The sequence below is a fragment of the Chiloscyllium plagiosum genome, unplaced genomic scaffold (assembly GCF_037043375.1).
Source record: "Chiloscyllium plagiosum isolate Xiang-an unplaced genomic scaffold, Cpla_swu_hap1 HiC_scaffold_18, whole genome shotgun sequence".
In the NCBI taxonomy this organism is placed as follows: Eukaryota; Metazoa; Chordata; class Chondrichthyes; order Orectolobiformes; family Hemiscylliidae; genus Chiloscyllium; species Chiloscyllium plagiosum.
In genome coordinates this window covers 6,632,814-6,656,114 of record NW_028270156.1, presented here as the reverse complement: position 1 = coordinate 6,656,114, position 23,301 = coordinate 6,632,814, and the positions used below count along the sequence as shown (strand labels likewise).

Here is a 23,301-nt window from a genome sequence, read left to right as displayed (position 1 = left end):
AATGGAGAATAATGGGGGAAATATGCAGTTGTTCATTCTGGAAGAGAGAACAAAAGGGATAAATATTATTTAAATGAAGAAAAACTGCAGAAAGCTACAACACCAAGGGACTTGGGGGCACTTGTACTTAAAACACAGAAAGCTAGCACACAGGTAATTAGGAAGGCTAATGGAGTGTTGCCACTTATTTCAAGGGGGTTGGAGTGTAATAGTAGGGAAATCTTGCTGCAACTGTACAAGGTGAGACCACATCTGGAGTACTGTGGATAGTTTTGGTCCCCTTATTTAAGAAAACATATCATTTCATTGGAGGCAGTTCAGAGAAAGTCCACTAAGATGATCCCTGGTATGGAAGGATTGTCTTATGAGAGAAGGCCAAACAGATTGGGACTCTACTCATTGGCATTTGGAAGAATGAGAGGTGATCTCATTGAAACACGGTGGCACGGAGGCACAGTGGTTAGCACTGCTGCCTCACAGCGCCAGAGACCCGGGTTCAATTCCCGCCTCAGGCGACTGACTGTGTGGAGTTTGCATGTTCTCCCCGTGTCTGCGTGGGTTTCCTCCGGGTGCTCCGGTTTCCTCCCACAGTCCAAAGATGTGCAGGTCAGGTGAATTGGCAATGCTAAATTGCCCGTAGTGTTAGGTAAGGGGTAAATGTAGGGGTATGGGTGGGTTGCGCTTCGGCGGGTCGGTGTGGACTTGTTGGGCCGAAGGGCCTGTTTCCACACTGTAAGTAATCTAATCTAATCGAAACATCAGATTCCTGTGGGTAAACGGTGAGAGGATAATTTCCATCATGGGAGAGTCTAGGACCACAGGGTATCATCCCAGAATAAAGGGGTGACAATTTAAGACTGAGATGAGAAGGAATTTTTTCTCTCAGAAGGTTGAGAGTCTTTGGAACACCATGCCACAGAGAGCTGTGGGCGGGAGAGTCCTAGTGTATCTTTAAGGCTGAGACAGATAGATTCAAGGGGAATCATGGGTTATGGGGAAAAGGCAGGAAAATAGACATGAGGAATGTAGATCAACCACGATTGCACTGAATGGTGTGGCAGGCTTAAGGAGCTGAACGGCCTATCCTGTTCCTATTGCTTATCATCGTATGGTCACCATTGTATTGCTTGCCTAATGCTGCATATTTGTTAGTTTTCCATTTCTGAAAGTCATTTTAAGGCCCATATCTCTTTATGCTTTGAGTTTAAGCTTTCTCGTCTAATTTTATCTTTTACTTCACTTCCTCGTTATCAGCCCATCCCACATTTTCTTACATTGGTGGAGTATTTTTGCAAAAGATGAAGCAGGACCAGGACATCCCAATGTGGAGTTGGGGTCCTCAGGTGGGCTAGTGAGCTGTAAGTTTGGGGTCATAAGGCAATAACGGCCACCATGGAGCTCTCAATGAGTTACAGCAACTGTATCTCACGCTAATATTGAGGTCCCCATGATACAAAGGAGCACCTTCACTCCCTGCCCCACCCCCCCCCTCACAAGGTTTGGTTCTTGTGACAAATTTTCAAGTCTCAAAATGGGGTCACATTGGAGAAAAGCTTGGCAAGCAATGACCAGACTGAACAATGGGAGATTATTTCACCTTGAAGCATAGATCCGAACCTGATCTCAAGGTGCTTCAGAACATAATCTGTCAACATTTAGGGAGCTCTTTGATGTCTTTTGTGTTAAAATTGCACAACAGTGATTGCAAAGTCTAAAGCATTCAGAACACAGTGTTAAATATGACACCCTCTTTTGAAAGACCACAAATGACTATACGAGTCACTGAGATACTTTTAAACTTTGTCCATCTCCAATTACAATTTCATTAACATTTCTGCAGAATCAAAATATTTTCTGAAGCATTTCCTCAACAGCAGACAATAGTCACCTTTTATTATTAATATTGACTCAACTAATGCTTGACTCAACTCAAAATAATGATGCACTCAAATATGGAGAGACTAATATCTGCACACAGAAAGAATCTGTCAGTCACATGGAATATGTGGATAATTACAGCACTCCACCAATATTTGTCAGCAATGCTGCTGATCAGCTGTATATTCAACAGCTGTTAACACAAACTTTATAGAAATCCAAAACTTCAATTCTGATTGTTTACTGTCAAGTATTTCAACATGCCCATGGTTTGTGTCTCACACATACACAACAGACAGAATTACTAACAAAAAGGGAAGCAAGTATAATGAAGAAAAGTACACTTTCACTGCAATGAATCACAGGCATTGCAAGACACACTGGCATTCATTTTCCAGAATAACAAGCTTAACAGCTCAAGTAAGCTAAATTCCAGGTATTAAATTTCAAGAAATGCAATTATATACAAAAGCTCAAAAATAAACTCTCCTTAATTGCCACCCACTTTGAACTCATCTAAGCCTTGCACATTGTTACATTCATGCCTGATAAGGCAGTGATCTGAAAAAATAAAATGCACTGTTGTTTTTGTTAACTAATTAGGCACCAAATCATTTAATATGTGTGGGATAAAGATGCCAATGCACAAATGTTCTTCTTTACAGATTGCAAAAGAACATATGGCCTGTGTGCACTGAGTTTCATAAACCATAGCCAGCAAAATACTTCACCATCAGGAATAGCCAAATGGGTTTGACCTGTGCCATCTTTGGGTGCCTTGGAAATCTTGAGAAAGCCTCTCAGGTGCAGTAGAGGGTTGTGAGCAAAACAAAAAGAGACAGAATTACTAACAAAAAGGGAAGCAAGTGTAATGACAGAGAGAGAGGGAACGCAAAAATGGTTGGAGGTTAAGTCAGAGGATATATAACTAAATATTTAGTTTTCTAATACGTTTAAAAACAATTGTTTCAAATAACTCGTCATTTTGCAATATATGCTGTCGGTTGTATCAGTCTATGTGCTGTCTGTTGTATCAGGTACGTCAGACTGCAGCAGTTCAACAAGACAGCTCAGACGTACCTGATACAACAGACAGTACATAGACTGCAGCAGTTCAACAAGGCAGCTCAGCAGTACCTGATACAACAGACAGTACATAGACTGCAGCAGTTCAACAAGTTAGCTCAATGTGCTGTCTGTTGGTCCAGGTACGTCTGAGCTATCTTGTTGAACTGCTGCAGTCTATGTACTGTCTGTTGTATCAGGTACTGCTGAGCTGCCTTGTTGAACTGCTGCAGTCTATGTGCTGTCTGTTGTATCAGGTACATCTGAGCTATCTTGTTGAACTGCTGCAGTCTATGTGCTGCCTGTTGTTTCAGGTATCTCGGCTGACGGGCCTCCACGCAGTTTCATTTCTTTTTGGAGACATCCCAATGATTGTTACATTGATTGGCTACAAATCATTAATCTAGCTCAATCCCACTTTGCCTCCAAACGTCAGTCAATATCTTGGAAGTCAAAGTTGGTTTTGTCTGACAAGGTTTAAAAGTTTAGCAGTAACAATTCACGTGCAGTATACATACTACCTACACAAACTGACACCAAGTCACATATGGCAACCAAAAGGTTAATCAAAAAACATATTTTAGGAATGACTTAAAGCAGGGGAGATGGGTAGAGATGTGGAAATTAGGAAGGCAATCCTGGAACTGATGGCCTAAGCACATGAAAGCACAGACACAAGTTGTGGAGAATTAAAATTAGAAAATGTGCAGGAGAACCAGAATTGGAACAGCAGGCAGATCTCAGAGGGTTTTAGGGCTGGAGCAAATTAGGTAGCTAAGGGTTTAGTGAACTGTCTGCATCATCTTCAAACTGCTTCATATAATTTGTGCTTTGAATGGGATATTAGACTCAGTAGACCTGGCAGAGAAATGTGGTACTCACTCAGAATAGTAAATGAGGCAGCAGATCGTTTATAAGTTGGAATATGCAAACTGAGAGCAGAACTTCAGAGTGCAGCAGCAAATAAATTAGCATTTAATTACCCCAGGAGCACAGCAGGACTAAGACCTGGAATTTGAGTTACAATTTGTATTCAACCCATTTATCTTGACTGAACAGGTTCACAGCTGTGTTCCTTGTAGTATATTGTAATAGTCGAGAACTTGGCCATACGGGCCTCTCTGCTGGGGAGGTATAACAGTAACAGCTGTCTCCAGCTGAGCACGTAATAAAGCTTTCAGAAGGCATTCGATAGGGTCCCACATGAGAGATTAGCAAAAAAAAACTACAACACATGGGATCGGGGCATAGTATTCTTACATGGATAGAGAACTGACTGGCAGACATAAAGAGTTTTAGGACGAAGCAAGTCTTTCTCCAAATGGCAGTGAGTGAGTAGTGGAGTGCCACAGAAACCAGTGCTCAGGCCCAGGTAATCACAATAATATTAATGATTTAGATGACGGAACTAAATGTATTATCCCCAAGTTTGCAGGCAATACAAAGTGAGGTGGGAGGGTGAGCTGTGAGGAGGATGCAGAGATACGATCTATTCAAGTGGAGTCAGTAGACATATGAATGGTTGATGAAGTACAATGTGGATAAATGCGAGGTTATCCACGTTGACATGAAAACAAGAAGACAAAGTATTATATGAATGGTGATAGATTGGAAAAAGAGGGAGATGCAACACGACCTGGGTGTCCTGGTACACCACTCACTGAAAGTAAGCACACAGGTAAAGGAGGCAGTCTGTATGTTAGCCTTCATAGTGAGAATTTGGGCATAGGTAAGACCACACCTGGAGTATTGTGTGCACTTTCGGTCTCCTTTCCCAATGGTGGGGGTAGCACAGCCAGGGTCATAGTTTAAGGACAAACCCAGGGAGTGGTGAGCCTGTGGAATTAACTACCACAGAAAGTTGTTGAAGACAAAACATTGTGTTTTCAGGAAGGAAGTAGATATAGCTCATGTGGCTAAAGGGATCAAAGGATATAGAGGTAGGGCGGGATGAGGGTATTGAGTTCAATGATCAGCCATGATCACATGAATTGTGTGATCATGGATCAGCCATGAATTGTGGAGCAGGTTTGAGAGGTTGAATGGCCTCCTCCTCCTCCTATCTCCTATGTTTCTTTGTTTCAAATCCCATGCAGGAAGGAAGGATTGGCTGTGCACCATCTTCCCAATGGCCTAGGAGGGAGCTGTATCAGTCTGAAAAACAGGAAGAGAACCACAAACACACAGACAGCAAATCAAAGAAAGAATGTCATAATGAATCAGGTGAAAGCAAGCTAGATTTAAAACTGAACTGGAAAAACACAGAAAGAGGGATGACAAAAATGTAAAGACAGAGATGGTCAAATAACAGAAAATCGCAAGAACAATTTGGAGAAAGAGTACAAGCCAGAGGAAAACAGGATGTAGTAAGATGAAAATAAAGAAAAACAGAGCAGAGAAAGAAATCAATCAAGGTAAGAAATAAAAAACTAAAAATGTAGTGAGTTAGAGAAAGTCAAGAGGAAGGAACAGGCAAACTGTTTCCAAAAGATAAATAGAATTGAAAAGGATCCTAGGGTATGTCCCAGTAAGTCCCACAGCATGTTATTGCATGATGCACAAAGGAACAGCTAGGAACAACGTCACCTTCCCAGTTTTGCAAGGCTGGTGCAATAATGGGAACCGAGATGGATGAAAGCTTGTAGTGGAGTTCCTCAGGGGATTATTGGGACCCTTGTTTTCCCTGATAATATACTCATGATCTGGATGTAGGTCAGCGGGGGAACAATTTCAAAGTTTGCAGATGACACAAAACTTCTAAGAATTGTAAACTGTGAGGAAGACAGTGTGGAACTCCAACAGAACTTTGACAAGTTGTTGGAGCGGATGGATGACAGCATATGAAGGTCAATGCTGAGAAGTTTGATACTTTGATCAAAAAAACACTGAAAGACAATATAAAATGGAGAAGGGGCAAAATAGAAATTGCTGGAAAAGCTCAGCAGGTCTGGCAGAATCTGTGGAGAGATATCAGAATTAATGTTTCAGGTCTATTGACCCTTCATCAGAATAAGGAGATGATAGAACATAGAACATAGAACAATACAGCACAGAACAGGCCCTTCGGCCCACGATGTTGTGCCGAACATTTGTCCTAGCTTAAGCACCCATCCATGTACCTATCCAATTGCCGCTTAAAGGTCACCAAAGATTCTGACTCTACCACTCCCACAGGCAGCGCATTCCATGCCCCCGCCACTCTCTGGGTAAAGAACTCACCCCTGACATCTCCCCTATACCTTCCACCCTTCACCTTAAATTTATGTCCCCTTGTAACACTCTGTTGCACCCGGGGAAAAAGTTTCTGACTGTCTACTCTATCTATTCCTCTGATCATCTTATAAACCTCTATCAAGTCACCCCTCATCCTTCGCCGTTCCACTGAGAAAAGGCCTAGCACTCTCAACCTATCCTCGTATGACCTATTCTCCATTCCAGGCAACATCCTGGTAAATCTTCTCTGCACCCTCTCCAAAGCTTCCACATCTTTCCTAAAGTGAGGCGACCAGAACTGCACACAGTACTCCAAATGTGGCCTAACCAAAGTCCTGTACAGTTGCAACATCACTTCACGACTCTTGAATTCAATCCCTCTGCTAATGAACGCTAATACACCATAGGCCTTCTCACAAGCTCTATCCACCTGAGTGGCAACTTTCAAAGATCTATGAACATAGACCCCAAGATCCCTCTGTTCCTCCACCTCACTAAGAACCCTACCGTTAAGCCTGTATTCCGCATTCTTATTTATCCTTCCAAAATGGCACTTGGCAGGGTTGAACTCCATCTGCCACTCCTCAGCCCAGCTCTGCATCATATCTAAGTCTCTTTGCAGCCGACAACAGCCCTCCTCACTATCCACAACTCCACCAATCTTCGTATCATCTGCAAATTTACCGACCCACCCTTCGACTCCCTCATCCTGATGTTGAACTTGTACACGACACTCAGCTGGATTGCTGTCTACAGTTATAGGTATCACATTATCAGAAAGAACTGAAAATATTAGGAAGAGTGCAGAAGCGTTTTACAAGAATGGGTCCAGGAATGAGAAACTTCAGAGATTGTGGATCGGTTGAAGAAATTGGGACTGTTCTGCTTGGCGAGATGAAGGCAGAGAGAAAATTTAATAGAGATTTTTGAAATCATGAGTGAGCTGGATACAGTAGAGCTGGAGAAACTATCCCCACCAATCAAAGGACCAATAACGAGAGGATCTTGATTTAAAGTGATTTGTAAATGAAGCAAAGGTGATGTGAGTAATCAGGGTGTGGAATGTGATGCTCAGAAATGTGGTCAAGCCAGGAACAATTGAGGCATTCAAGAGGGAATCAGATGCTTATCTGGATAGAAATAGTGTACAATGGTATGAGGAAAATGCAGGAGATTGGCATGAGGTCATGATGCTCATTGAAGAACCAGCGCAGGAATGCTGGGCCGAATGGCCTCTTTATGTGCTGTGATAGTTCTGTGATTGTACGATTGGTCAGTGTTTGCAGCACGGATAAAGGCTATTTGGCCCAACTGCTCTGAGTTCACCAAACCTCTTCCCACCTTTACTAAACTCACCATCCGAACCTTCGAGTCCCTTCTCCCTCCCACATTCATTGTGCTGCTTCTTGAGGTGAATTGTTTGAGGGCGTGGGATAGGTGAAGGAAAATATATAAAAGGCTATCAGGAAAGGGTGGACATTTGGATGATGGACTGAGCAACCTAAGCCGACCAACATAAGGCTCAACTGCCTGTTTGAAAATCACACATTTGGAAAGCCGCAATTTTGTTTTTCCAGCAATGTTAATGGGAGAATTAAACCTTTGAATGACTGGATGAAGATTTACCATCTTCAATTTTAAAGGATATGAAGATAAGTAGACAAACATGCACCTCTCAGCCTTGTGAAGTGAAGGTTGAAGAGTGATCTGATAACAGGTATAAAGTAATTCAGCAGGGGGCTGGGAACCAAAATTGTAATTCAAGTATATGGGAGGTTGAGAGTAGTGAAGTCAGAAATAAGATTTCAAGATCACAGGAGGGCACGAGTATGCAAGAAGTTGGTTTGAAATGTTTCAATGCCAGGAGCATCCGGAATAAGGTGGGTGAACTTGCAGCATGGGTTGGTACCTGAGATTTCGATGTTGGGGCCATTTTAGAGACAGGAATGGTTATTGCAGGTTCCGGGATTTAGATGTTTGAGTAAGAACAGAGAAAACAGCAAAAGAGGGGGTGGTGCGTCGCTGTTACTCAAGGACAATATCACAGTGGCAGGAAGGACGTTTGAGGACTCGTCTACTGAGGTAGCATGGGCTGAGGTTAGAAACAGGAAAGGAGAGGTCACCCTGTTGGGAGTTTGGCCTGCAAATAGTTCCAGAGATGTAGAGGAAAAGATAGCAAAGATGATCCTCGAGAGGAGTGAGAGTGACAGGTAGTTGTTATGGGGGACTTATTGACTGGGAATACTATAGTTCAAGTACTTTAGATGGGTCAGTTTTTGTCCAATGTGTGCAGGAGGGTTTCCTGGCACAGTATGTAGACAGGCCTATAAGAGGTGAGGTTACATTAGATTTGGTACTGGGTAATGAACCCGGCCAGGTGTTAGATTTGGAGGTAGGTGAGCACTTAGGTGATAGTGACCTCATTTCAGTTATTTTTACTTTAGCGATGGAAAGGGATAGATATACACCGCAGGGCAAAAGTTACAGCTGGGGGAAAGGAAATTACGATACAATTAGGTAAGATTTCAGATGCACAGGATGGGGAAGAAACCTGCAGGAGATGGGCACAGTTGAAATGTGGAGCTTATTCAAGGAATAGCTACTGCGTGTTCTTGAAAAGTATGTACCTGTCAGGCAGGGAGGAAGTGGTCGAGCGCGGGGGCCGTGGTTTACTAAAAAAGCTAAATCTCTTGTCAAGAGGAGGAAGAAGAAGGCTTATGTTCGGGTGAGATACTATGGCTCAGTTCGGGTGTTTAAGAGTTACAAGGTACAAGGACTCAAAGCCCTCCGCTTCATCCTTTCCCGCCGTACCAACCAGTACCCTTCCACTGACACCCTCCTTCGACTGACTGAACTGGTCCTCACCCTGAACAACTTCTCTTTCCAATCCTCCCACTTCCTCCAAACCAAAGGAGTAGCCATGGGCACCCGCATGGGCCCCAGCTATGCCTGCCTCTTCGTAGGATATGTGGAACAATCCATCTTCCGCAGCTACACTGGCACCACCCCCCCACCTTTTCCTCCGCTACATCGATGACTGTATCGGCGCTGCCTCGTGCTCCCACGAGGAAGTTGAACAGTTCATCCACTTTACCAACACCTTCCACCCCGACCTCAAATTCACCTGGACCGTCTCAGACTCCTCCCTCCCCTTCCTAGACCTTTCCATTTCTATCTCGGGTGACCGAATCAACACGGACATTTACTATAAACCGACCGACTCCCACAGCTACCTAGACTACCTCCTCCCACCCTGCCCCCTGTAAAAACGCCATTCCATATTCCCAATTCCTTCGTCTCTGCCGCATCTGCTCCCAGGAGGACCAGTTCCAAATCCGTACAACCCAGATGGCCTCCTTCTTCAAGGACCGCAATTTCCCCCCAGACGTGGTCGACGATGCCCTCCACCACATCTCTTCCACTTCCCGCTCCTCTGCCCTTGAGCCCCGCCCTTCCAACCGCCACCAGGACAGAACCCCACTAATCCTCACCTACCACCCCACCAACCTCCAGGTACAGCGTATCATCCGCCGTCATTTCCGCCGCCTTCAAACGGACCCCACCACCAGGGATATATTTCCCTCCCCTCCCCTATCAGCGTTCCGAAAAGACCACTCCCTCCATGACTCCCTCGTCAGGTCCACACCCCCCACCAACCCAACCTCCACTCCCGGCACCTTCCCCTGCAACCGCAAGAAATGCAAAACTTGCGCCCACACCTCCCCCCTTACTTCCCTCCAAGGCCCCAAGGAATACTTCCATATCCGCCACAAATTCACCTGCACCTCCACACACATTATCTATTGCATCCGCTGCACCCGATGTGGCCTCCTCTATATTGGGGAGACAGGCCGCCTACTTGCGGAACATTTCAGAGAACACCTCTGGGACACCCGGACCAACCAACCCAACCACCCCATGGCTCAACACTTCAACTTCCCCTCCCACTCCACCAAGGACATGCAGGTCCTTGGACTCCTCCATCGCCAGACTATAGCAACACGACAGTTGGGGGAAGAGCACCTCATCTTCCGCCTAGGAAGCCTCCAACTACAAGGGATGAACTCAGATTTCTCCAGTTTCCTCATTTCCCCTCCCCCCACCTTGTCTCTGTCAAATCCCTTGAACTCAGCACGGCCTTCCTAACCTGCAATCTTCTTCCTGACCTCTCCACCCCCACCCCACTCCGGCCTATCACCCTCACCTTGACCTCCTTCCACCTATCGCATTTCCAACGCCCCTCCCCCAAGTCTCTCCTCCCTATCTTTTATCTTAGCCTGCTGGACACACTTTCTTCATTCCTGAAGAAGGGCTTATGCCCGAAACGTCGATTCTCCTGCTCCTTGGATGCTGCCTGACCTGCTGCGCTTTTCCAGCAACACATTTTCAGCTCTGATCTCCAGCAGCTGCAGTCCTCACTTTCTCCTCGAAGAGTTACAAGGTAGCCAGGAAAGACCTAAAGAGAGAGCTAAGAAGAGCCAGGAGGAGACATGGGAAGTCATTGGTGAATAGGATCAAGGAAAACCTTCAGGCTTTCTATAGTTGTATCAAGAATAAAAAAATGACTAGAGTAAGCTTTGGGCCAATCAATGACAGTAGTGGGAAATTATGTTTGGAGTCAGAGGAGATAGGGGAAGCACTAAACAAATATTTTTCATCAGTATTCATACTAGATAAAGCCAATGTTGTCAAGGACAATACTGAGATACAGACTACTAGACTAGATGGGAGTGAGGTTCACAAGGAGGAGGTGTTAGAATTTCTGGAAAGTATAAACTTTCGGTCCCGGTCCCCTGGGTCGGATGGGATTTATTCTAGGATTCTCTGAAAAGCCAGAGAGGAGATTGCCGAGCCTTTGGCTTTGATCTTTATGTTGTCATTTTCTGCAGGAATGGTGCCAGAAGACTGGAGGATAGCAAATGTTGTTCCCTTGCTCAAGAATGGGAGTTGAGACAATACTGGTAATTATAGACCAGTGAGCCTTACTTCAGTTGTGGGTAAAGTGTTGGAAAAGGTTATAAGAGATAGGATTTATAATCATCGAGAAAGGAATAAGTTGATTCGGGATAGTCAACACAGTTTTGTGAAGGGTAGGTCGTACCTCACAAATTTTATTGAGTTCTTTGAAAAGGTGACAAAACTGGTGAATGAGGGTAAAGCAGTTGATGTGGTGTATATGGATTTCAGTGAGGTGCTTGATAAGGATCCCCACGGTAGGCTATTGCACAAAATACGGAGGCATGGGATTGGGGGTGATTTAACAGTTTGGATAAGAAATTGGTTAGCTGAAAGAAGACAGAGGATGGTGGTTGATGGGAAATGTGTATCCTGGAGTTCAGTTACTAGTGGGGTATCACAAGAATCTGTTTTGGGTCCACTGCTGTTTGTCATTTCTATAAATGACCTGGGTGAGGACATAGAAGGATTGGTTAGTACATTTGCGGATGACACTAAGGTCGTTAGAGTTGTGGATGTGACAAAGGATTTTGTGGATTACAGAGATAAGCTGCAGAACTGGGCTGAAAGGTGGCAAATGGAGTTTAATATGGAAATTGTGAGGTGATTCACTTTGGAAGGAGTAACAGGAATAAAGAGCAGTGGGCTAATGGTAAGATTCTTGGTCGTGTAGATGAGCAGAGAGACCTTGTTGTCCAGGTACATTGATCCTTGAAAGTTGCCACCCAGGTTGATAGGGTTGTTAAGAAGACATATAGTGCGTTAGCTTTGATTGGTAGAGAGATTGAGTTTCAGAACCTTCAGTTCATGCTGTAGCTATACAGATGCTGGTGGGGCCGCATTTGGAATATTGCACACAGTTCTGGTAACCGCATTATAGGAAGGATGTGGAAGTTTTGGAAAGGATTCAGAGGAGATTTACTAGGATGTTACCTGGTATGGAGGGAAGGTCTTATGAGGAAAGGCAGAGGGACTTGAGTCTGTTTTCATTAGAGAGAAGAAGGTTGAGAGGTGATTTAATTGTGACATGTAAGATAATCAGAGGGTTAGATAGTGTGGACAGGGAGGGCCTTTTTCCTCAGATGGAGGTGGCTGACATGATAGGACATAGCTTTAAATTGAGGGGTGATAGATATAGGACAGAGGTCAGAGGTAGTTTCTTTACTCAGAGAGTAGCAGAGGTGTAGAGCGCACTGTCTGCAACAGTAGTAGACTCACTAACTTTAAGGACACTCAAATGGTCATTGGATAGGCATATTGAATGAGGATGGAGTACTGTAGTTTAGATGAGCTTCAGATTGGTTCCACAGGTTGGCGCAACATTGAGGGCCGAAGGGCCTGTACTGTGCTGTAATGTTCTATGTTCTAATGCAACATAATAAATAAATAAGAATCCAGCATATCATTTCAACCCGAGATAAAAACATAAAATAAATGGACACATGTTGAAATTAAAATAAGGCAAACTGAGCTGAAATAGATTTCCAAACCAAGCAAAAGCCAGTGAATTATTAAAGATATAAAATCGGATGCTAAAATGACTGGGAACTATAAGGTGCTACTGCAAAGTGAACCTAAGTGAGTTCAGAGAGTGTTGCATATCCATATTTATCTTGCAAAAAGACAAGGAGGAATTATATTTTGCATTTGAAATATCAACCGCTAATCTTCAGGGAAGTAACTGTTTTATAGCAGACATTCTAACACTTGCCTGAAAATAGGAGTAGAGGAAAGAACAGCAAGTTGCATAAATACTTTCAGCTTCAAGTGGAGTGTGTATTATTTTTATACTAGGTGCATCTTCTTTACGATGCCAATCAGTTGGACTGCAACACATTCTATAGAATGTCCATTCTATACGTTACATATTCTAATCAGTTGACATTCTGTACAGTACACATTTTATGCAGTAGACATTCTGTACAGTACATATTCAATACAACACACATTCTTTACAGTACACATTCTATATTGTGCATCTTCTTCAATCTTGCCCACAGTTGTCATCATTCCAATTTCTAAGAGACCAATCTGTTTTTATTTTCATCATGCACCTGCCACTGTAACATGTCCTTTTAGATATTCACAATATTTTTTTATTGATTCTGTGAGAACAATCAAGACCAATTTAACATATTCTAATGGAGAATGATTTTTCATTGGCTAAATGCATTTTGCTAATGATCTCCACTCATTTGAAAGTACTCTAGGTTTCAAGTAACAGCAAAGCATCATTTAATTCTTTTAAAATTGGCATGATAAATGTTTCAGGCAGTCAGAAGTAAAATCTTAATAGACTGAGAGTTCTACAAAATTTGAATTAGATTCAGTTACACTGAAAATTATTCCTGAATAATGATTGCATTTTATTTTTCTACTCTTAATACACAGACTTACTTCAGAAAACAAACAATTTCGTGTGCAATTGTTTTCTGGTCAAGGCAACAAGTCCACTTTCTCGTGAGGTCTGTGCTGGGCTGGCGGTACTGTGGTAATGAAGGGCTTTTGCCTGAAACATCAATTTTCCTACACCTCAGATGCTACCTCAGATGCTGTGCTTTTCCAGCACCACTCTAATCTCGACCCAGTGCTGTGGTAATGCCACTGGCCTAGCGATCCTGAGTCCCACACTAATGCTCTGGGGACATAAGGTCAAATCCCACCATCTCTGAAGCCCCATTACGGAAGGAAATAATGAAATCTACCCTCCTTCCTGAGTCTGTCCATGTGAATCTCGGCCCACAATAACGTAGCTGATTCTTAACCATGAAAAGGCCTGGAAAGTAGGTGAAGGTAATTAGAGATGGGAAATAAATGTTGCCCCATTCACTGATGCTCATATCCCATCAGTGGATTTAACAGGGACAAACATTTCATGATGTGGCTCAGGAACCCTACTCTGGCCTGGCAGTCAAGGTGGATGATTTGCGGGCCTCTGGTTTCTCTTGTTCCTTGCCCGAGGCAGGAATTGAACTCATGTCCCTAGCACTGTGAGGCAGCAGTGCTAACCACTGAGCCACCGTGCCGCCCATAAATGTCAGCCATCGTCATATCTTGCTCGCAGGTCACCTTGTAGCAGCGATATAGACACCTTGGAGGTCATAGTGCAATGACCAATCCATTGTACAGAAGGTCTTTGGGTAACTGGTCATTATCCATGAGTGTGGCTGAGCCAGTGCAAATGTCACAAGCTCAGCACTGAGTATTTGCTGATGCAATTAGCATAGCCCAGGGCCTCTGAGTCAATGTCCTTGTCCTTTCAAGGATGCTGAGGATATAACTGTAACAAGGAGGGTGTTTCTCCTGCCCAGCATGTGTGTGCAGGTCTTACCATTGTAGAGGAGTGCACTGAGGACAAAGGCTTGGCAGACCTGCTGTTTGGACTTGCAGTCGGAATGCTGTTATTCTGCACACCCTCAATTAGCTTTGTACTTAACACTTGCAACTGCCAGTTGACTGATAAGCTTTTTTAAAATCTTAAACCAGGTATTTTGGCTTTTAACTAGCTTATGGTTGTCACCTATTTTGTTGAAATAAGGCAGATACTTTCTTTCAGATAGGATAAAGAGTGGAGCTGGAGAAAACACAGCAGGTTAAGCAGCATCAGAGGAGGACGGGAGTCGATGGTTCAGATTGAAAGGTTCTGAACTTTCCTCTCCTCTTCCTCTGATGCTGCCTGACCTACCTCATCAAAATTCAGGTACTGACCGTCCCACTTTCGTAGCTCCTCAGGATCTCTTCAAAATCTTCACTCCACTAGAGAACCACCCAGTTGCGCTTAACTCTTCAGAATCTGTGCAGCTCAGCTACTGTCGCAGCAGTACAACTGTCTGCAACACTTCTATCATGGAATCCATTCTCTCTCCGATGATAACATAGAGTCTACTCTCTTTCTCTCCGTCTTCAAATAACTGTAAACTTTCTGTTGTTCTTCAAGAACCCCAGAAATGTCCTCAGTAGCCTACTGAAACACTTGCAACATCCATCTTTCCCATCCGTAGCCAGAATTGAACAATCCCTAAGGACAATCTATAGCAATAATGTCAGAATGTTGACATTTTTACTGAAAACTGGCTTTCAGCAAAAATAATGCTGACAAGAAGAAGGATTTATTGCAATAGCCCCATTAACATTCCAAATCAAATGCCACAAGGTGCCCCACAGGAGTGCTGGCAAACAATATTTGACACTGAACTGTATCAACAGACATTACGATAAATGAACAAGTCATTGGTCAAAGAAGAAGGCTGTAAGATATTGCTTCAAAAGGAAAGAGAGATAGAGAGGGGGAAAGGTTTAAGGAGACAATTCCAGAGCTTTGGATCCAGACAGGTGAAGGCACTGACAATAATAGTAGTGTAATCGAGGCTGAGGATAGTCAAGAGGCCAGCATTGGAGACAAACAGATACTTCAAAGTGTGTAGTGGTGGAAAAGCACAGCAAGTCAGGCAGCATCCCAGGAGCAGGAGAATCGACGCTTTGGGCAAAAGTCCTTCATCAGGAATGAGGTTGTGAGCCGAGGGGTTGGAGAGATAAATGGGGCGAGGGGGGGTGGGGCTGGGGGAAGGTAGCTGAGAGTGCGATAGGTGGATGGAGGTGAGGGTAAAGGTGATAGGTCGGAGGGGAGGGTGGAGTGGATAGGTGGGAAGGAAGATGGACAGATAGGAACAGGTCATGAGGGTGGAGCCGAGTTGGAAAGTTCGATCTGGGGTAAGGTGGGGGGCGGGGAATGAGGAAACTGGTGAAATCCATTTTGATGCCCTGGGGTTGGAGGGTCCCAAGGCAGAAGATGAGGCGTTCTTCCTCCAGGTGTCGGGTAGTAAGGAAGTGGCGATGGAGGAGGCCCAGGACCTGCATGTCCTTGGCGGAGTGGGAGGGGGAGTTGAAGGGTTCGGCCACAGGGCGGTGGGGTTGGTTGGTGCAGGTATCACGGAGATGTTCTCTGAAGCGCTCTGTAAATACGCGTCCTGTCTCACCAATGGAGAGCAGACTGCATCGGAAGCAACGGATACAGTAAATGACGTGTGTGGAAGTGTAGGTAAAACTCCAGCATCTGTAGTCCTCACATTCACCTTGACACTTCAAAGAGTTTTTCAGTTTGAGAAGATTCCAGAAATAGAGAGAAGTGAAGGGCTGAAGTGATTAAAAACAATGATGAGTGTTAACACTGTTAACCAGGGCATTAGCGACCACAAGAATCATAGGAGATGGGATTTGTTTCTAGTTGGAATGCAAGTATCAGAGTTTTGATGACCTCGAGTTAACAGGCAGTAGGCCAGTCAACCATGGGATAGTGAAGTCTCGAATGGGAAAGACATGGGTGTGTGTTTCAGTGATAAATAAATTGAGACAGGTGTAGAGGCAGGTAGTGTGGTAGATTTGGAAATGGGTGGTCCTGGTGATCATGTGGTGTTCTGATCAGAAACTCACTGCAGGATCAAATTTGGTATGGAGGTTGCAAGCCGCCTAGTTCGGCCTGAGACAGTTCCTAAGGAGAAGGATGAAGTCAGTATCGAGGGAAGAGCACTTGGGCTGGTAAGAAGACAGTTCTTTTGGCCTTCGCAATCTTTAGCTGGAGAAACATTCTGTACTTGACATTTGGCAAGTTGTGCTATGATAATAACACTCAGGATCAGCATCTAAATAAGAAGCAGGAGGCAGCCAAAGACAGATCATTGGGGGAATGATGCAGGAGTGTGCAAAGAAGCCATTGTAAGTGGCTTTCTAGCAATGACCAGGAAGGTAAGATCAGATCCAGGTGTGCACAGTCTCACAAAACTGGATGATGATGGGGTGGTCTTGGTCCACTATGTCAAAGGGGATTTAGAAAGATGAGAAATGGCCATTTACTATGTTCGAGGATGATACAAATGCAAGTTGCTATTGAAGGGATGGAAGAATTATTGTAACCCATTCACCAGCCATCATACCATTATGTATTTTCAAGAAGGGGTCGATATAGCTCTTGTGGCTAAAGGATCAAGGGATATGGGGGTTGGGGTGGGAATTAGGGTATTCTGCTCGATGATCAGCCATGATCACATTAAATGGTGGAGCAGGTTTGAGGGCTTAAATCGCCTATTCCTGTTCCTATTTCTATGCTTCAATGATCTCTTTATCACTTTTGGAATATTGCGTGCAATTCTGGGCTCCTTCCTATCAGAAGGATGTTGTGAAACCTGAAAGGGTTCAGAAAAGATTTACAAGGGTGTTACCAGGGTTGGAGGATTTGAGCTATAGGGAGAGGCTAAACAGGCTGGGGCTGTTTTCCCTGGGTGTGTTGGAGACTGAGGGGTGACCTTATAAAGGTTTATAAAATCATGAGGGGCATGGATAGGTTAAACAGACAAAGTCTTTTCCTGGGGTGGGGTAGTCCAGAACTAGAGAGCATAGGTTTAGGGTGGAAGGAGAAAGATATAAAAGAGACCTAAGAGGCAATTTTTTCAGAGGGTGGTATACATACGGAATGAGCTGCCAGAGGAAGTGGTGGAGGCTAGTACATGTAACATTTAAAAGGCATCTGGATGGGTATACAAATAGGAAGAGTTTTGAGGGCTATGGACTGGGTGCTGGCAAGTGGGACTAGATTAGGTTAGGATATCTGGTCGGCATGGATGAGTTGGACTGAAGGGTCTGTTTCCATGCTGTATGTCGCTATGGCTCTATGACTACATATTACCAAGCTGAGAATGGTTCACGTTTGGAATGGGCTGTTCAGAGGGACCTGTAATCCTGCCGATAGCAGTGAGTTTGAAAGGGAATTGTAAAGGTATTTGTTCTAGAAGTTAACTGAGGGACACAAGGAGATTTAATTCACTTTCTTTTTGGAGTTGAGGTGAAATTGGAGTTTTTTTCAGTTCTTTGTTCATTCCACCATCAGGAGATACAAATGTATACTCACTTCCACATAGCCCTCTCCAAAACTGATTCTTTCAGCAAAATCAGGGAAAATAGCTCTCAGTCACCTGCTGCAGCTGATGGTTACTCAGATGTGCTCGTCAACAAAGAAGGCCTGACGAATAGTTGATTACTAGAAAAATCATCATCTTCTCCTCTTCCAACTTATAAACACGCTAAGCCATAGAAATAACAATTCAGCACTGGAATCTGTGGTAAACAGCTCCTCCCTAATTGGAGGTACAGCACCGGCTCCCTCATAATAGATACATCAGAACAGACTGGGACCAAACCTGGTCAATTCCTTCAATACTCAAAGCACTTTGAGTCAAAGTAAATATGTAATTACACACAACTTAAATTCAAGCTCTTCCTTATTTGACTTAGTCACTCACTTAACTACTTGCCTCATCACATGGATGCAAGTCAGAGATGGAATGAATCAAGACTGCTAATTATTGAGTTCGCATACCTACAATGACATGTGAGCCAAGGATTGACAGTTCACCTCATGAAAGCAATGACATCTAATGCTCCTGGCGTTATGTAAGATCAGCCTTTATCTCTTAAAAGGGTGTGCTTTGGTACAGGCAACTGGACGCCAACATAGTAAGAAACAAATGGCCTCCACTTTCGAATGCAGCGCTAGATGTGTTGATCCGAAAAGGGGATATTGTCAGAATTGACACCCAAGGAAACCCATGGAAAACAGAAAGTGATTTTAAGACTTTTGACCCCATCGTCACTAATCTGCTGGCTGCAAATGCATCTGCCCATGACAGTATCGAAAACAGCAACCACTGCAGAGTCCTCACAGAGACAGAGTGCTGCCTTCACATTGAGAATACCCTCCATAGCGTTGTGTGGCATAATCACCGAACTAAATGGGACAGAGCTTGAACAGATCTAGCAAATCAAGACTGAGCATCCATGAGGTGCTGTGGGCCCTCAATAGCAGCAGAATTGTACTCCAGCACAAACTGCAACCTCACAGCCTGGCATATTCCCCATTCAACCATTACCATCAAGCCAGGGCTCAACGCCTGGTTCAGTGGAGAGTACAGGAGGGCATACCAGGAGCACAGCCAGACATTCTTGAAGATGAAGTGTCAACCTGGTGAAGCCACCAAACAGGACTACTTGCATGCCAAACAGCATAAACAACCAGTGTGAGATGGAGCTAGGTGATTCCATAACCAACAGATCAGATCTAAGCTCTGCATTCCTGCCACACCCAGCCGTGAAAGGTGGTGAATGAGGCAGCCAAAGACAGATCATTGAGAGAATGGTGCACAAGTCTGCAAAGAAGCCATTGCAAGTGGAGGAAGAGTCACTATAAGTATCCCCATCCTGAATGATGGAAGAGTCCAGCACATCAATGCAAAAGATAAGGATGAAGCTTCCAGAACAACCTTCATCCAGGAGTGCTGAGTGGATGATCTATCTCGGCCTCCTCTGCTCAAGTCGGCCTCTTTCCTGAAGTTAATATCTGGGATGTGATTGCATACCAATGACCAAACCTGGGACATTCTTAATCCACATGACTCATTGCTACATTAGCAAATACATCTCAGAGAAATTAGGCTATGCCTTGAGGCTAAGAAAGACTATACTCATTAAAAAGCTTCATCAGCTTCCAATCAGCATTATGCATGTTGCTGACATTGAGGTCCCAGTCCAATCTTTCCTCCGAATTGTTCGGATGATTTATTGAATGAGAAGCTGACTCAGATAGAGGCTGCCAACCTTGCTGAGCATTTCCTGCACGTTCTGTCTTTAAGTCAGATTTCCAGTATCAGTCCTTCACTTAACTATAGTGTTATTGCCTCCCGCACTCTCCTTGAGGTGTACACTAATTGGTGTTAGAGACTGACCTGCTCCCAACAGCTCTGTTATCTCTGGAACAAATTGCTGGAGAAACTCAGCAGGTCTGGCAGCATCTGTGGAGAGAAAGCAGACCCTTCTTCTTCAGCATATTTTGTTTGTGTTGAGCATCAGATTGAAAGGTTGTAATCCACGAGCAGCTGAAGACCATTCAGCCCCACACAACTACTCCATTGTACAGTCTGATCATGGCAGAATTGATGATAGACTGAACTCCACTTTCCTGCCTACCAGCTGCTCGCCCACCCCTTCATCACCCCTAGCTTCATAGCCCCTAACAAACAGCCATGCAAGACTGGATTAACAGTGATATCCACTTCCCTATTGAGGAATGTCTAGTCTCCATTTGACGACAAATCAGGAATGTAACAGAGTGGCAAGACATGACAGAAAACCTATTCCTTACTTCCTCATAGCAACCTCACCAGGCCCTCCAAGTGGCTGTGCCATCCTGCTCATTATTATCCACTTGTCCAGATACAAAGCTGTCCCAACCTTTCTTTCTGTTGAAGTGCAATTCCAGATAATGTGCTTCTTTCGACACACTTCGTTATTCTTTGGATCAGCTCATCAATCATCCACTGGGCCCTCCTCAAAACACAGCGACTGCCTAAATTTAACCTGCCTGCACATTTTTGCTCCGCAGCCTTGCTATTTTAAAGTAGGGTTTAGGAACAAATCAGATTTTCAATTGTGAATAACTTCAGGATTCCAACGCTATTTTTATTTTCAGCCAAACAAGTGTGAATAGGAAAGCTTGGAAGAAGATTCCAAAAAGAAATGATTGAGATCAATGAAAAAATGTAACTTGTGGACATTAACACAACACATTACACATTATGTTGACAATCTTCTCAAAATGCTCACGAATGAGCATTTTTCGTGAGGTGAGATCTTTCTTTCTTTGTGAGGATTAAGATGTTAGTTTGTGCTGAACATTCCCCCCTATTCTAACCGACACAAGCTGCAGAGTAAATTGTTTTATTTGGATTAATGTGTTCAAGTGCTTGGAGCAACCAATTCAAAAACATGCAGAGTAATTTCAAAACCCATTCCAGTGAAATAGCTCTGAAAATAAACTGTTCTATTTCTACAGTGCAATGTCTGAAATGCGGGAGGGTGAGGAAGTGAATAGGCTACTCACCATCTGAGATTGATTCTTCGGACAGCCGTTGATGTCTTCAATCTTTTCATGTGCTGAAAAATGAAGGAAGTGGTGTGTTTAAGTTTCTCAGCTTATTGAACAGAACAGCTCGTTGCAAGTACGGCAAGTCATCAACAAGCAACCTCACCAAAGCAGAGGTACACTCATCAGGATTTCAGCTGGGTGGCATCTACCCAACCCACAGCAGCTGAGGAGCAAGGTCATCTCCTAAAAGCAGACAACTGTACAACAGCTCTGTTTAACCCCTTCCACACGGGTTTCTCTTTGGTCTCCATCAACAGTCTGCATGCACAAGCCTCATCGGTGGTGGGTCAAGTATGCCACACTGTCATGGGCAGGACTAGGATTCATGATTACTCTAGACACTAAAAAAAAGACAGGGAAAGCACAGATGGAAACTGACTGAAGCCTCCACGGCAAGTGCATTTAGCTGCTGAAGTTCATACACTTTGTTTACCTTTCACCTCTGAACTGATTTCTCCTGGCCCCACCTGCTGCCAGTTGTTCTAGCATGACAATGACCAACTAAAAGACCCTACTGTGCCATCCCACGCCACCCTGTGTGGGAATTCCCCCACATCTGACACAGCAGTCGTGTTGTTAGTGTACAAAACTGCTCAAACATGCACACGTGTAGCAGCAGCAGGCCATTCAGCCCCTCGATCTTACTTCATCATTCACAGGATCAAAGCTGATCTGAGTATGACCATAAATCTAAATTCCTATAAATCTTTTACCTTCTTACACATCAAGAATGTATTCACCTCTGCCTTAAAACTATTCAAAGACTGTTTCAACTGCCTTTTCAGGAAGGAAATCAAATGTTATGGGAAATGGCAGGAAAATGGAGTTGAAAATGATCAGATCAGCCATGACCTCACTGAACGGGATAGCGGACTCAATGGGCTGAATGGCCTACTTCTGCTCCTATGTTTCATAGTTTATTAAGTTGTTTTTTTTATTTGGGATACCGACTGTTGGTTGGAATGCAGGCAGAATTCCCCTGCTCTTCTCAAATGCCGTCCCCAGGGACCTTTTAATTCCCCGGACATGGAAGTTCAGGTTTAGCATCTCATGCAAAAGACAGCATTTCTGAGCCCAAACTCCTTCTTCCTATCGACAGGCTTCACAGAGGGTTCAGAAGAGATTTATTAGAATGGGATGGCACAGTAGGGTCTTTTAGTTGGTCATTGACACGCTTGAACAACTGGCAGCAGGTGGAGCAAGGACAAGAGAAGCTCTTAAGAGCCGAGGAGATTTGATGGAATATAAAACAATGAGAGGTTTAACAAGAATAAGTAAAAACTGTTTTCAGTGGCTGATCATCAGATGACCCAGATTGAACTACATTCCATTTGGTTGGCAAAAAGGCGAAAAATATTAACACAAAGTGTAGTTGCAATTTGGAATGCACTCCTTCCCAGATTCTGAATTGGATACAACATCAAATTAGCATTCAAAAGGAAATTGGAAAGATACTTGCACAATCAGGAAGGAAAGAAATAGCCAGGGTAGGGTGTGTGGTAGGACTGACTGTGCTATTGATCAATTTGATCTTTGAAAGGACTGATACAGACTCAATGGGCTGAATGGCCTCCTTCTGTGCTACACTGTTCTATGGGAATCTGAAACACATTGCAGAAACTGTTGAGGATTAAAAGGGGTTGGGTCTGGGGATGGAGAGAGAGGAAAAACATCAATGCCCATGATTCCTCTCCCTGGCTCTGCTGATCAGAGACTTAAATGGTAAATTGGTGGGCTTCTCAGCCAATCGGGGATGTCCTGCCCCACTTGGAGCTCTGCCAGAGGCCAGAGTGAGCAACAGGGACTGGTCAGAGGCCCAGGCTACTGGCTGGAGCATCACTAACGGCCAGGCCCAGCAGAAAGGTTTATAAAGGGAAATCATAGGCTGGGGCTGAGCAGGAAATGGTGTCAGGGGCAAGGGCAGGAGATTGGCTTTCAGTGTCCTTTCAGGGGAGGAGATGGCTTCACATTATTCATGTTATTGACCGAGTAATCCAGAAACTGAGGTAATGTTCTGAGGGCTCAGATTCAAATCCATGGCAGATGGTGGATTTTGAATTCAATAAAAATCTGGAATTAAGAATCTAATGACGACCTAGATATCTTTTGTCTACCACCAGGAAAACACCTGTGTGACCAATTTAATATTTATAAGCAAAGCCTGTAAAGGGCAATGCTAACATCAAAAAGTGAGGGGGGGGTGGGGGGGGTAGGTGTGT

At 44.0% G+C, this 23,301-nt stretch overlaps 1 protein-coding gene across 12 annotated transcripts in view; it reads right to left on the bottom strand.

Annotated features, from left to right (window-relative positions):
* nav2a (neuron navigator 2a) overlaps nucleotides 1-23,301 on the bottom strand; it is a 1,144,654-nt gene that overhangs the window by 421,101 nt on the left and 700,252 nt on the right. For all 12 annotated transcript variants that reach the window (XM_087996268.1, XM_087996269.1, XM_043705373.2 and 9 more), the window contains exon 3: nucleotides 21,038-21,090. In XM_087996268.1, the coding sequence (XP_087852394.1) occupies nucleotides 21,038-21,090 (53 nt within the window). The remainder of the gene's footprint in view (nucleotides 1-21,037; nucleotides 21,091-23,301) is intronic.